Source organism: Buceros rhinoceros, unplaced genomic scaffold (assembly GCF_000710305.1).
Source record: "Buceros rhinoceros silvestris isolate BGI_N320 unplaced genomic scaffold, ASM71030v1 scaffold15372, whole genome shotgun sequence".
Taxonomy (NCBI): domain Eukaryota; kingdom Metazoa; phylum Chordata; class Aves; order Bucerotiformes; family Bucerotidae; genus Buceros; species Buceros rhinoceros.
The window spans coordinates 28,337-43,719 of NW_010400804.1; the positions used below are offsets into that span (position 1 = coordinate 28,337).

A 15,383-nucleotide genomic window follows, 5' to 3' on the forward strand; every position below is an offset into this window, starting at 1 on the left:
ATACTCACTGTCACTAACTTCCCACACAACAATCTGTCTCACCTGAACTGTCCATGCTAAAAACTGAGTGACAAGCTCACATAAACACCTGTATTCCCATAACAGCTTAGTCAATGTTTTTTGCCCAGTATAATGTCTCTGACAACAGCCAAAGCAAGAACATAAGAAATTAGAGGATATTTAGTGATCCTTTGAGCTCCTTCTTAATTCAGGCAGTCATTGAATTAGGAACTCCTGATCTGGACCACACAGATTATTGTGTTCAATAGTCCGTTATAGACCTGTTCCCAATCATTGTATTTAATCCCTTTTTCAGACCTGTTTGCATATTTGGCCTGCACAAAGTCTAGTACACTGGTATGGTGCACGTAACACTTTTCCTGTTTAATCAACATCCACTGATTAAATCCCCCCTCCTTCTTTGGCTATGAGAACAGTACACAACCACTCCCTACGCATTTTGCCTGTGCTGTTTCTGATCTTACAAATCTGCCTTGCATGCCCACAACCTCTTTCCAAACTGCTGTGCCTGGCCCATTTTATACATCCTTTAGGGAAGCTGTTTCATATCCCTGTATGCTTTCTAATGCTGTTAGGCTGGCTGCAAGTGTAAAATAGGTCTGGTTTTCTGAATGAAGAGAGCTACATAAGAGCAAGAGAACAGGTTTTGTTTTATGTGTTGGTTTTTGGCAGTAACAAAATATTTGTGTAGCTCATTCATCACAGTATACTGTATCTTTATGTAACTCATTAACTTGGAGAGCAGCTCCAGACTTCTGAAATATATTGGTTTTATCCCTTAGTTTTGGCTTTAGGGAATTAGTTGAACACATACAAGTGACATAACTGGAGAGAGTGCCACGTAAGGAAGGGCTCTTTAATCCAGTAGATTATTCTGACGGGTTTTCCATCATTTTAATCCTTAAAACCAAGACAGGATGTCTTTCTCAGAGATAAGGAAAATTTATGGCCTTCATTATAAAGCTGATGATGATTTCCTCTGACTTTGAAACTCCTGAGTCACTGGGATTCTTGTTCACAGCAACCACCACTTGCAAACATAACTGATACCCACAGAGTTTAATCCCTGAATCATCTGTGCATGTTGCTTTCTAAAAGTCCTCTCTGGACATCTGTTACGTGAGGTTATTGCAGGGTTATTGGTTTCCCAGCAAGAGGTGCTCTACCTTCTGCTAAATTTTCATGGCTAATTAACAATGGGAAGGTAACGTTACATCAGTTAAACAGTCTATTCTCTTAGGAGACAAATGAAATGATAGATTTTCCTAGAAGTGGTTTTATATGCAGATAAACTCGGTGCTGGTGAGGCCACACCTTGAACACTGTGTCCAGTTTTGTGCCCCTCACTTCAAGAAGGATGTTGAGGTGCTGGAGCAGGTTCAGAGAAGGACAACGAAACTAGTGAAAGGTCTAGGGAACTTCTCTTAGGAGGAAGAGCTGACGGAACTGGGATTGTTTAGTCTGGAGAAGAGAAGGCTCAGGGGAGACCTTTCCACTTTCTACAACTCCCTGAAAGGAGGATGTAGTGAGGCGGGGGTTGGTCTCTCCTCCCATGCTATGAATGACAGGACAAGAGGAAATGGCCTTGTGTCAGGTGAAGTTTAGGTTGAATGTCAGGAAAAATTTACACAGAGGGTCATTAAGGGAACAGGGAAGCAGTAGAATCCCCATCCCTAGAGGTGTTTAAAAGACAGGTAGATGTGGTGCTGAGGGACATGGTTTAGGGATGCTGGCAGCGCAGGGTGAATAGTTGGACTCAATGATCTTACAGGTCTCTTCCAACCAGATGATTCTGTGATTCTATATTTCATGCTGATGACACAAATAAGCAGATTTCAAAGGATGTAACAAGCTGAAAAAAAAAAAAGTGAAACGACTTCTCTGCAAATATATTCTCCTTTGTAAAAGACACCCTGCAGTGGTTCCTCCTCCAGGGTTATGCTGATCTGGTGTGCATTTACATGCTGAAATGTGCAACGTAAAAAAGCTGTGACCTTGTCCTTTCTTTAGAGCTGTTGCCCACCACTAATTCAGGGTCTGCCTGCATCATCTTCTGGTGCTTATTCCAGTACTACGGAGACACACAGATGCTCCACCGTGTCTTCAGCAGCTATGAGCTGGTGGCAATGTGCACTGAAAAGATCAAGTTGCATATCTGCTAATGCACCTGGATGCCAGGAGGCTTTTACAGCTGGTGTCTCAAGCTGAATCTGATTAGTAATTTCAGCATACAATAAGCAGGAGCCAAAATCCTGGGCCAGGACAATGGTATTCTACCTCTGTTAATGCCTGATTTTGTGAGGAAAGTGCAGGAAAAAATTTTTAATCATTTGAACCTTTTTAGGTTCAAAGTTCATGATTAGCCAGATGTAGAGAAAGCTCTAAGTTCTATCAAATCAAGGAACAGAAACACCCTCATGTTATTTTTTTCCAGGTCACATCACAGCATATTCATTTGCTGTATCAGTCCAGATCTGATTCAATGTAAGTTGAAAATTAAACAATATAATTTGAAGGTATTTTCCAAATTCTGTACAGATAGCAGGGCATCTTCTAGCAGCAGTCTGATTTGTTAACATGTTTCTGAGATTCATTCTTGAAAAGAAACAGCAAGACCCTTATTCTTCTCTCATGGTGATAGCTGAGCTTTGCAGGGTTACACAATAGCTTCCACAGCCGTTATGAGAAAAGTGAGGCAGTGGTATTCCTGGTAGCAATGTTAGAAGAATGAAATTGTATGTTTCTTTGTTCGCAGAGTGGTGTTCATTCTGAGCGATTACAGTTCAAACACTTGCAACTGTTCTACAGTGAACTGCCCAAATACTGTTACTAAATAATAAAGAAAACAAGACAGATTAGGCCATACACCAGTCCAGCTCAGTGGAGTTCTTTTAAATATTTGCCCCCAGATTGCAAAGGCAGAACTGAAAGTGCTGCAGATCTGTAGGCCACAATGTTTTAAAATACAAGGTTCCCTGCAAAGCAAATAATTTTTCAAAGGATGAAGTTTAAAATGAAACTTGCATTCAGAATTCAGGGGACAACCTCCAAAAACTAAACCAAGTGTTTTCCACAAATGCTTTATAGATTCTGGAAAGCCACCACTGATGCTCAGGGACTGACATTCAATTAGATGGACTAATTCCCTGCATGCTCACAGTTTAATGTAAGATCTGTCATATTGTTTGGCCACATACATTCTCTTTCTTAATTAATTCCCCATACAAATACTTTTATCTTATTTTTTTTTTTCAATTATTCATGAATCACAGCTGTGCTGAAGGGCTCTCATTTAAAATTTTCCTTCAGATCCATGACCTGGGTGAACCTAAAATTTGCAAATGTACTTTATGCAGAAGTTCAGGAGTTACGTTGAAGTTGTTATAGTTAGTATTTCCATTCTCCCAGGGAAGAACTGCTTCCTCTTGATACATCAGTAAAACTGACAAGGCAGAAGTGGGATGCATCGCACGAGTCTAAATGTGTGGAACAACGCATGCAAACATATGATGTGTGTAGGGTGGGTTGAATGTTATGTCCCTTGTACAGCAGAATTGTTTGGGTCAGTGGCTATTTGTCCAGAATTTCTAGGTGGTTTTCACCTACCAGAAACCTGAAAATCCAGTGGAACCCAAGTGTAGGTACAACAGAATGGGCAGGTAATTGCCCATTCAGAAATAAGTGTGGAGACCCAGCCTGCCCGGGGCTGCCCACGTCAGGCAGCTCTCTACACCACTGCTGTAAGCTCTTCCACAACTGCCTGCATCTAGAGAGAACCAGAGGATGTCCTTACCACACCAAGCCCTTTCCTTCCTCTGTATCCTCTCCTCCCCAGTGGTAGATAGGGTCACTTGCATCAGATGGCTCAAACCCAAAATGAGAGAGGTTATTTACTCTTGGATGGATGAAACAGAAGGGGAAAAAACAAACCTGTCACTTCCCACATAATTTCTTTCTATGTGAACCTGTTGCCCACCCTTTTCCTTTTGTCTCTAAATGGCTTCCTCCAGCAATGTTTAATCACAGCGAATGCTCTCTCTCAGGAGACCAGAAACGGTGCTTTAAGAGGTTCAGGGAAACAGTACGTGCATATAAGATTTCACTGCCATTGTTCAATTTGAATTGCTCAGGATATTAATTTAATTTTAGATGCTTCAACCACAGTCAGGCAAAAAACCAAGCTCTCTCTAAATTATATTAGCTGATAATAAAAGCATCTAACGTGCAGCAAATGGAATTACATTTTGCTTATATTCATCTAATTAACATTTAGATGTCTGAAAATTAAGAGGTGTGTTATTCAACACATCACCAATATAAAGCTTGCTTAACAATGATATTTTGATTATGTTTTTCTAATTCAGGTCTGGCAGAATGACAATATAATAGAATTTGACAATGACAACAGCATTTGCCTGAGAACTAAAATCGCTCTTAAATTATGTTTATATTTATTCCTCTGTAAAATTATATTATTTTAATTAAACAGACACATACATTCATTCTGTTGTACAAAATTATTTCCTAAATTGAACCCAAGATAAAAATTACAAAGTCAGAGCTTTCAAAATTTCTACATGTGGGGTAAGAAACTGAGTGGAACCATGCAAATTTGCTGTTAGCGCAGAAGGCACTGCTGGTTTGGACCCTGTTAGCACCGTCAACAGCATAAAAAGGGACAAGTTTGCCTTCAAAGACAGTGTTGGCACCCGAGAGCAGCTTTGGGCCTGCAAGCTCTCCCCACGCTATGTCACCCTGTGGGTCCTGGCTGCCCAAGCCCATTCCAACTCCATGGTGGGGCAGACCTCATCCACTGCACCAGCTTGTCCACCTGCCAGCCAGCAGCAACCCTGCTCCTGCTGCTGACAGGGAGGATTGGTGAGGAACCTGGAGATGTGGGTTAGATTGCAGATGAGGTGTGGCAGGACAACAGACCCAGCCCCATGTCTGCAGGAGGGCAGAGTGACAGACAAGGTGGGGCCATACCAAGCATTCTGAGTGGTTCTGAGAGGAAAGGCATCAGATACTGATACCAAATTGGAGAAAATTAGGCTGAAGATCATGTGGACTTAACTAAAAGTTGCAGTAATTTGGGAAGGGGGAGAAAAGATTGAGCTGCTCAAGAAGCTGCAAAGTGTAGAGATGGCTTGGATGTGTGACTAAATTGAAAGGTTTGAGATAGATAGAGATAAAAGGCGATGCTGTGCTGAAGGTGCTGGAATGATCCTGGTGGTAGCAGAGATACTGGGAAAAGCACACATCTGTGCTAGTTTGTTATGACGTGCTATTTATAACTAGGGGGAAAAGAGGCAATGAAAATTATTGTTGGTACTAAAACCATGACTCTTGTGAAACTTCCAATTGAGAAAGGTTGTGTCCGACCATTATTTGGTGGGGTTACTTGAGCTGCTGAAAGATTGGCTGGATTCTTGAACATGTGTTTTTACTTTAAATTCTGAACACTTGCACATAAAGAAATAACCATCTGCTACTGGTGGAAAACTACAGTGCCTTCACCCAAACAGTAAAAAAAAGCCTTGGAGAATCTGTACAGTTAAAACTTTCTAAGGGTTTCATACTCACTGGCAAGTATCAAACGGTTGGAATGATAATGACCAAGGGATTACAGATCAAAACATTTATCTTTTCATTTCGCTTGCTTTGTACATCTTGCAGTGTCAGGGTATTGTACATTCCACTATGTCCCCTGTTGAGTTACAGAAGAGTTCAAGAGCACGTCTGATTGATTAAAAAAGACCAGAGAGCAGTTCTATTAGCACTTCCACATGCCTTTGCAAACCAGAGATTTTCTAACAAACACAGGAACACAGTAATTATTCACAGACTGAACCTGAAGACAGCATTCAGAAAACCTTTTACAAATCAGAGAATGAGCTGCAAAACCCATGCGCACTGCAAGGGATCTTAGGCCAAATAGTTTTAGTTGTAATCACAGCTTAATTTTGCCGGATAAGTTTCCATTTGTTAACATCCTTACCTCAGTTTTATCTGACAAAACTAGTAAAATTAAATACTGATCTTCAAATTTTCAAAACCAGATGCCACACAGCAGGACAAGAATAAAAGTGACACACAAACCCAACACCAACATAAGGTGTTGGAGGAATGTATCAGTTGGGATTAAGTAATAGTGGCTAAGACCACCTCAGGTGCAACTTCCTTAAGTAACTGATTTACTCATTGCCCAACCCAAACAAAAGCCAAAACAAAAATCAAATAAAATCTAACAAAAGCGTGGATTTGACAGGAAACAGAATATTTTAGTTTTGAGTATTTTAAAAGTTTCTGAATTGGAATACATTTAGTACTGCAGTGTCCTCTCAAAAAAATTAATCAAATGATTAACTCTCTACTTTTTTTGCCCTTTTAGCTGAAACAATCTAAGGAAACTTCTATTGTATTGTGTTTGCTTTTAAAGTATTCTGATGGAAGCCAAATGTTAATAAACATTTTCTGGAGACAATTTTCATGTCTGCAAGAGCTGTATTTAGGTTTTTCACAAAGCTTCTTTTATAAGGTCAGCCAGTCTCTTGAAGGCCTGAAATGACACAAATATAGTTCACATTTATATTCCACAGAACTTAAACAGGAGACACTCCAAACCTGTGAAGTGACTAAAACTGCCCTATCCATATACAAATTCAGTATTTTATACTGCAAAACTCTGCCAAAATCTTGTTTTCCTTTTATAAGAACATATATGGGCTTTGACTGGACAAAGCTTCCAATTCTCCTACAGAAAGTAAAAGGCAGTGTTCTGAAACAGAAAAATACATATATTGACATTCAAAGATTATCTGGATGTCAGACACAACTGCACAGTTGCACTTTTAATACAACTAGTGATCCCTGAAAGAGTATCTCTTTTGTCTTAATATAAGGGCCTAGAGGCTCCAGAGGTGAAAGAAAAGGAAGAGCAGTTGAGTGAGGAAGCATATAAAATACGCAATTTGACTGCCAATAGTATGGCTATGGATTACTTTTGCAAAGAAGAGGAAAGAAATAGAAGAAATGCAGATGAAGAAAAAGAAAGGCAATAGAAGTGCTTATCTGTTACAAACCTGCACAACTGAATGGAGGTACGACTACAAACCCTGACCTATTATCTCAAGCACCTGAATCAAGTAAGTATTAAATCTGCACAAATATCTGTCTTCCCACTGGTTTTACAGATACAACCAAATAACACTCAAAATGTTCCTAAAATACACAGAGGATTAGTTTCTGAGCAACTGTATGAAAGAAAAACCATGTTAATTCTAGTAAAGAATTGACAACACACACACAAAAGAAAACAGGTAGTTCAATCTCAGGAGTGGAAAGTCTGCTTGCTAAAGCCAACAGCAAAACTCACAGTGACTTCAGACTTCATGAATAATGATTTGGAGGATTAAGTATGAGACTTTACATGTATGAGATGCACAAAAAAAATTTAAGTGGTCCTAAAGTTTGGTACCTTTCAGGTAATTTGGATATGAGTATCTTGCCTAAGGAACAGCTAAATACTGCTTCAGAAGTACTGCTTAATCAGCTAAGTACTAAAAAGCCTACACTTAACATTCAAGAAAACTTGTAAGGTGAAGTAAAAACAAGGGAGCATTATTTCATGAGAAACCGAGTTGATGAGAATGTAAAAAAAAATGTCCCTTACCAGATCCATCTGGGCTGGAGAAGGCAGAGAGAAGGAGGCTCTGACATAGGAACTTGGCTCTGAGCTATCAATATTGAATGCTCCTCCAGGAACCAGTAACACCTAAGAAAAATTGATTAGCCACCCAGTTATCACCATTTCAACAGTTTTAAAATGCTATGTTAAATTAAATTTGAGAAGGCTCACCGATGAAACACTGGTATCAGAAGGTGGCATAATGTATTATCTTCAAAATAAGAAACCAAAAATATGCAACCTGGAATCAGACTTTTCATAACAAAATCAAGGGGCTTTTAGGTTTTTATCTCCTAGGCTGGTGGGTTACCAGGTTTGGCTTATCATCACAATGTTCAGAAACACCAGTGAGTGGGATGTAGTTTACTCATTACACAGTGATGGCTCTTCTAAATTGTAGATGTAAAATCACACTTAATTTCTCTGATCAAAAAGACAGAGTGGACAACCACCATTCATATACGTACATATATTATATATACATGTTGTATATGTGACATTGTACTATGTATTATAATGGTTTAAATTTAAGTAAGATGATTAACTATCAACATCTGAATACAGATATTAAAATGTTTCATTAATGCAACAATGCCTGACTTGCAGACACCGTGATGGTTCACAGCGAGTTTCCCAGCTTTTTTATATGTGTGCATATGCCAAGATAGGCATGGTAAATCTGTTCTATCCTTCCCTCATTCCTTTTTAACATCATAAGCCATTAAACCATAGGTCATACTTCTTTCTGCAAAGCTTTTTCCATGATCAGCTGCTGTGTATCAGAAACACCCTTAATTTTGATCCATAAGAACATGCCGGCAGCAGGAGGGTACCATTCTGCCAAGTCTGGAGAGGGAGAGAGAGAAAAGAAGAGAATCAGGAAAGAAAATTCTGCCCCACCTTTAACTGACATGTTACAGATCCAGTGATGTTGTGTATTTGTTGTTGCAATGAACTCAAAGGGAATGTAGCCACAGAGCCAGGACGACACTTGCCAAATTTCAAGTACTCCCAATAAAATCTTTGTGGGCTTACTGCACTTGTGCACCAGCTGGTACTTGTGCTGGTACCCTCAATCTTTTTGTGGAAGTGATTGCTCTGAATTACAGAAATCCCAAGCATTAACAAACTGTATTTGTTGATTACTTTCAGATCAAGTAAACAATATAAAACAATTTTTCAGAGCCAAGAGATGAACTTCAGTGATTTTTCTTGAACATAAAGCTGATAAATAGGTAGGCCCTCACTGACCTTTTAACCACTTGTCAGCAGCAATGAGCATTGCATCCCGCTGGGTCCTGTAGAACTCCACCACTCTGAAAGTAAATTATCAGTTCAAAGTCATGATCTCATAGCATTTCAGAGTCCACTGGTTTCCAAAGGCAGAAGCAAAGCTTTTCTACTTGAACAACCTAAGTGCACATTTAATGGAAATATGAGCGTATCCTAGATAGGCACAACACTGTATACTGTGTGTATAAAACTTCTTAGGCGTATCAGAGACATCTTGAATGCTTCAAGGGTGTCTCCAACAAAGCAGTGATCAATCAGACGGAAGAAGTGTCTATGTGGCTGCTTCTTAAACTTTACACATGTCATAGAATCTCTCCATATGTTGTATCCATTCTGTCTATTATACCAGCAGAAACAAGCCCTGTTAGCAATATTTACCACACAAAACAGGCATACTGAAGAAAATTAAGGACTTAAGACACAGATAAAAGCACAGACTTGGTATTTGTGCACTTGGGTTGAATATGGAAAAGGGAAATCATATGATTTGTCATGACTACTTGACAGCTTCCCCTTTTTTAAACTTCTGAGCTTATCTCCTTCACACTTTAATTACAAATTCCAAATAATTCAGTACCTTCCTGGGGAAAGTTACCCTAATCCAAGTTTCAATGTGGACATGTCTTGTGCAGTGGCTTTTGTTGATGTAAAATGAGATCATTTGTGCAACAGGAGACACAAGAGAAATGCCTGATACGGAGTGCATAGATCAGATGCAAATGCGTGTAGAGAAAACATACTTAGTAATTTGCATCATTTTACTTTGAGACTTTTTAAAATATTCTCTGAACCAATAGCTGTGATTTCTGCATGTATTTTATTACACCTGAGAGACAAACACTAACATCCCCAAAGACTTACATAGTTTTGGGACTCAGCCTATACCAATGGCTACATTTGGTATGAAATGGTAAATCTCACTAACGCAGTTTTTGCCACAAGATTTGCCTTTCTGTTATCACTTCACTTTCATTTTGGAATGAAATTATAAGTGTTCGTAATACAAGACTTCCACAAAAATGCAGCTGCTCCAAACACTAGGCTAGCTCCTATTCAAAAGCATGATCTAACAAGTGAACTTTGTCCAAATAAAATGACCTGGAAGATTGCAGTCAGCTGTTGGACCTGGTAACTGGTCTGGAAGGTTATAAGGAGTTGCAGCTACTCCTCTGCAGCACTGCTTTCATTAGTTCAAGAAGAAGAACAGCCTTCTGGCTTGAGCAAGGATGCCTTTTGGCCTACAGGAAGGTGGCAAGTGAATAGATGCATTTAGGATATATTTTTCTAGCTGCTGAAAATTCAGCTAAAGTGTTGTCCAAGTTCCCCTGCAAAACCTATCTTTATGTTCCTAATTGTTAAAACAAGGCAAAGCTAGGGTTGGTGTGTCTGCTTCGGGGTTTTTTTATTTTTTTAAATACTGGTCTTTACAGGCTGCTGCTTAAGGGATAGAAGTGGCTGTTACAGTGACACATTAAGAACTTTTTCCACGCTTTGCTTACAGTCCTGTTACAGGTCTCAGTAGAGTATAGCACGCTCGCACTGAAGTAGGAAGTTTTGAGTTCTAATGGCATCTGAGTTTGACATCTGAAATGAAGCATGGATACTCAAGACAAACTATGCTCCTCCAGCATAATAAATAAAAAACAAATGTTTGTTAGTCAGTATGTAAGAAATGCCAAGAGTGGGGATAAAGGCTATGTTTAGGGAGTGTAGGCGAACCTCACTGCTCTCTCTAGGTCTTTCCATCAGCATCCACAATCTTTAAATTAAAGATGTTAGAGGTTGAGGCCCCGCTGAGTTAGTGAGGCAAAAACTCCTTTTATAGAAGCTATGCTGGGTCTTTCTCAACAGGTTGTGTGCTTAGTGATCTCAGCCTTTGCTATAGACCCTACTACTTCAGCAGTGATGAAAACTTTATTCACTGCCTTGGAGCTCCCAGCATCGTCTCGAGTTTCCTTCAGATGGAAGCTGCACAATGACTGTGCCAGTGGACTGGCAGATTGTTGGCCTGTAGTGGTAGATTACATGCTCTGACTTGCATGTCTGCAAGTTCACACTGAGCTCCTTCAGGACTCTTGTATGAATACTGTCAGTCTTGGTGACCTGTCTTACCAATTTGACGTAAGGCTGATGCACCTCCTCTGATCTGTTTACTGCAAAGAATGTTTTATGTAGGTAATGAGAAGCAGAATGACAGATGATGGGATTCAGCATAGGACATGACCCTACCTGTCTATATGCTCCAAGAAACCCTTTTCTCCCCATTGCTGAAGTAGCTGTGATATCATAATCTAAAGAAATAAAACACATCATCAACACTGAATTTACACAGGACTATTTTGCAATAATCAAGATATACAGCCTCATGCATCATTCAAATTTCCATAGGCAAAAAACTGCACGCAGGATCTCTTGAAGCCCTTTATAAACAGAGGTGGCAACAGCAACAGGCCATTGCAGTCCATGTTACTGCTGTCTCCAAATATCATGGCAGTGTTTGGAAGCTGGGGTGGGGCGAGGGAAAAATGGATGGAGAGCTAAATACGTGTAATCAGGGAGAAAAAGGAAGGCAATATATTGCTTTTACTTTCCTGCCCATATCAGCCTCTTTGCTTTAAATGCTACCTCTATGATGAACTAAAGGAGATGGAAGGCATACTTAGATGTGCTCAATGTTTCCCTTCCTCATCACTAATCATAAAGGGGTTGTAGTTGGCGGCCTGCTTTGTAATGCCTTTTTGGGCTGCCAGTATTGCTCTAATGACAATGTAGAATGAAAACCAGAAAAAAATGTAAGTGCTTCTTCCAATGTACACTTTACACTAAGGTTTTTCAAGTGATCCAACTAGCAAGAGATATGAAGTATTTTAAACCTTGATTCTTGAAATCTGAGTGTTAAGTACATATTTACTGTGCTTTCCATGCACAGGACTTCCAGCTTTGGTGGCAATTTCTATGGTGGTCTCTATTTCTTTGGCAGAACTGACAATGTGCTTGTTATAAACAAAACTGCAAAAGAGCAGAGCAACTGTGAAAGTGCAAAGCTGTTAATCTGTGGCTCCTTACAACTTGAAATATGCTATCTTTTCTAAACACAATCCAGTTGGCAGTTTGGTACTTGCCTGTGTGAAAGTGCTGGTGTGCATTGTTGAAACCTGAATGTGCAGAGTAACTCTGTCGATGAGAGGCTTGGGACCTGTCAGAAAACCTATTCTTAGCCTAGGGAAAAAAAAAAGTGAAAAAAGTTAACACGGAAATGCAATGTGCTAATAATTTGTGTGAGTAATGGTTTAACTTATAACTGGGAAAATATGTAACCATTTAATTGATATTGTAAGGATGTTTTATGCATTTATCTCTATCTTAATCCTGCCCTAAGCCCCAGGCTTATGCAACTCATAGGCTGAATAGCAAAGTTATGAAATAAAAACATTTAAGGGCATTTAATGCTTATAGTAGCTTCTCAGTTCTGAGACTTCAGGACATGGCCCACATTTGTCTGCTTTCCTCTGCAACAATTAAGATTGCATGAATCAAAGGGAAGGAGAGATAGGATTTTACATAATGAGAAATCATGAATGCTCAGGCTTTATGAAAAACAGGTGGGAAGTGGCCAAAAGCTTTACTCTTTCAATCCCTTTCAGTACTGCAGAATAAATGGAATTTAGACTGATAAACTAGATTCTTACTCATTTTATGACCCATCTTTATAGATTGGCTGATGCTTTTCTTTGAAGAAAAATAGAACCAGTAAGCTCATATGCATCTTTGACAAAGATAAAACTGCATCATGCTTTTTTGCAGTGTCACTTTCAAAAGTGTAATCACACTAGAATCATGCTGTCTCCTCACTTTCTCAGGGACGGGGTTATAATCCACTAGCTGCTGGTGCAGAATTCACCTTACTTTCTTATATCTATTAGGATAATAGACAAAAGCAAGCTAAAAATCAAATACATTGATGTGTGTGAAATGGAAAACAGCCAGCTTATTTTTTCAGGCAGGTGGAAACAACCTGAAAGACCGGTAACAGTAGAGACAAGAGATCACTGTATGAAGTTTGTGAAGAATGATGCCATAATTTCTCTTCTGTATTACAAGCTCAGGGAGTCTGCAGGAATGGTAAGAGATAGAAGGAAAAATGGAAGAAGAGGAGAGGAAAGCTCCTAGGACTTCCAGGAACAGATCTGGAATCCAGCATGTGTCTTTCTGCCTAGATGGTGTCTGCCAGAATGGGCTGCCTAGGGAAAGTGGCTTAGCTATCAGTGTCAGAAAAGAAACTGAATCTGGAGTTACATGATTGCCAAGAGATGACATGAAAAGTGAGCAGACTGAGAAAAGCTGTGGATCCAAAAGTACGTTCCAGAAATGGATAGGTATTAGATGAAAAAACACTATGACGTGACTGATCAGTTTGTATGAAGTATTAGTCTTGTGCCTTAACTGAACAGGCAACGCTGAGCAGTCCAAAGCTGGCCTTACCCAGATGAGAGAATTTTAGAGAAAGAGTCAGTCCTGATAACTCGGCCATCCACATCCATTGAAAGGAAAGATGGAGCCCACGGCTTGAAAGAAAAACAAAAAATAAAATTGAAGGTGCTAGTAAGGATTATAATGGAATTATTTTCTTTATTATGAAGATATAACTTCTTAAAGAAATATTTTAATAGCAAATTTTTTACAGATGTGCATTGCAAGGAAAAAAATCCAGTAGCTTGCTGACGATTGTTTAGGCTAGCTGTCTGAGATGTGATTACAATATTCTATGAAAGTCTCAAGAAATCAGCCTAGTTATTTTTTGATGCTTAGCCCATTGTTCAGGATACAAGTGTTCAAGTACCGGTATGATGACATCAGTAGGAGAGAGAAATAATGATTTCTCCGCCAAGATTCTTTTATGGAGTAAACAGATACTGTAAATTCTGAAATGGGGGCCTGTAGGTTTTAGCTTTATCTTAAGAAAAGGAAATCACAAGATATGACCAAATTTTGAAGATCTGAGTTCGGCACTTTTTCCTTATCAAGAGTTCTACTTTTACACCTCCTCCTGTTACACCCCCTAATAAAGCCACACAGTGTAATTCAATGAGTGAAGCAGTTTCACTGCCTCCTCCCATGAAACATAGTTCAAAATAGAAAAATTCTGAACTTTAGCTTCTACCAAAGTTTGTAAGACCAGCTTTTATTCCTGAAGTTAGGTACTTTTGCAGACTGTGCAACTGTATGTACATGTGTGAAGAAAGTTGTTACCCATTTGGGAAAAAATTACTTGAAGGAGGGAAGCTGCCTATCCACTACTGCCTCCTGTGACATCTGGGAGAACTCTCTCAGCTTCTCCAAAAGGCAAAGGGGTAAAAATGAGATAAAGTTGATTGGCAGTAGGCAGTCTTCAACTGAATGGAAGAAGAGAGTGGGCTGAATTAAGAGGTCGCTATTGTCAAGTGCTGCTTCAGTGTTCTGGAGATAAAGTCTTCGCCATTTTCTGAATAGTAAAGGAAATTTTGTCCTCTATAAGGCTTGAGGAATTTGAACCACTGATTAAGAGGACTGATGCAATAAAATGTCACAAAGGGGACAACAACTGTAAGTAGCATAGACTATGAGGCCTACAACTATCTCGGTAGGACATGAAGAAGGAACATCCATGGCTCAAACCTTAGTTCTCTCCTGGACCAGAAAAGGAAGCGTTACTAAGGAGTATGGAAGATGGATTACCTTTTCGAACTGAAGAAAGTAGTAAGGATCATCTTCTATTATGAGGAAATCATATTTTCTTGCAAGCTAAATAAATAAATAAAAAGGAAATATATGTTAAAAAGTAAAGACACTGTAAATCCAGTTCTTCCTATATGCTGGGCCTATTACCAGGACCATATCATGATCCTTTGGATTGCTCATTCACTACATACAAGGCTGTATCAAGAGAAGCTTTCAAATACCCAATTTAGATATCAAGCTATTAATAAGATTAAATATGACCCTGGCAGTACAAGGACACGTGTATATAACTGAAGGTCTGTTCCATGCGGCATTCAAACTGTGCACAGGATAGTCAGGTGATCAGACCCAGTCATCACGTATTTTTTAAAGGCAGGTCCTGTTTAACCAACCTGATCTCCTTCTATGACAAGGTGACCTGTTTAGTGGATGAGGGAAGAGCTGTGGATGTTGTTTACCTGGACTTTAGTAAAGCCTTTGACACTGTTTCTCATAACGTTCTGCAGAAACTGGCTGCCTGTGGCCTGGATGGGTGTACACTTCACTGGATAAAAAACTGGCTGGATGCCTGGGCCCAGAGAGTGGTGGTGAATGGAGTTAAATCCAGCTGCCGGCTCGTCACCAGTGGTGTTCCTCAGGGGTCAGTACTAAGGACCTGTCCTCT

At 39.5% G+C, this 15,383-nt stretch overlaps 1 protein-coding gene across 1 annotated transcript; it reads right to left on the reverse strand.

Moving 5' to 3' along the window:
* Positions 1-6,538: 6,538 nt before the first annotated feature.
* On the reverse strand, positions 6,539-14,782 carry LOC104489835 (kynurenine/alpha-aminoadipate aminotransferase, mitochondrial-like; the record flags this gene model as incomplete). The annotated part of the gene is made up of 8 exons (XM_010132042.1): positions 6,539-6,580; positions 7,694-7,795; positions 8,448-8,554; positions 8,960-9,024; positions 11,231-11,292; positions 12,124-12,220; positions 13,484-13,566; positions 14,717-14,782. Coding segments are annotated over 8 exons (624 nt in total), but the record flags the coding sequence as incomplete, so codon positions are not given.
* Between the last annotated feature and the right edge of the window lie 601 nt (positions 14,783-15,383).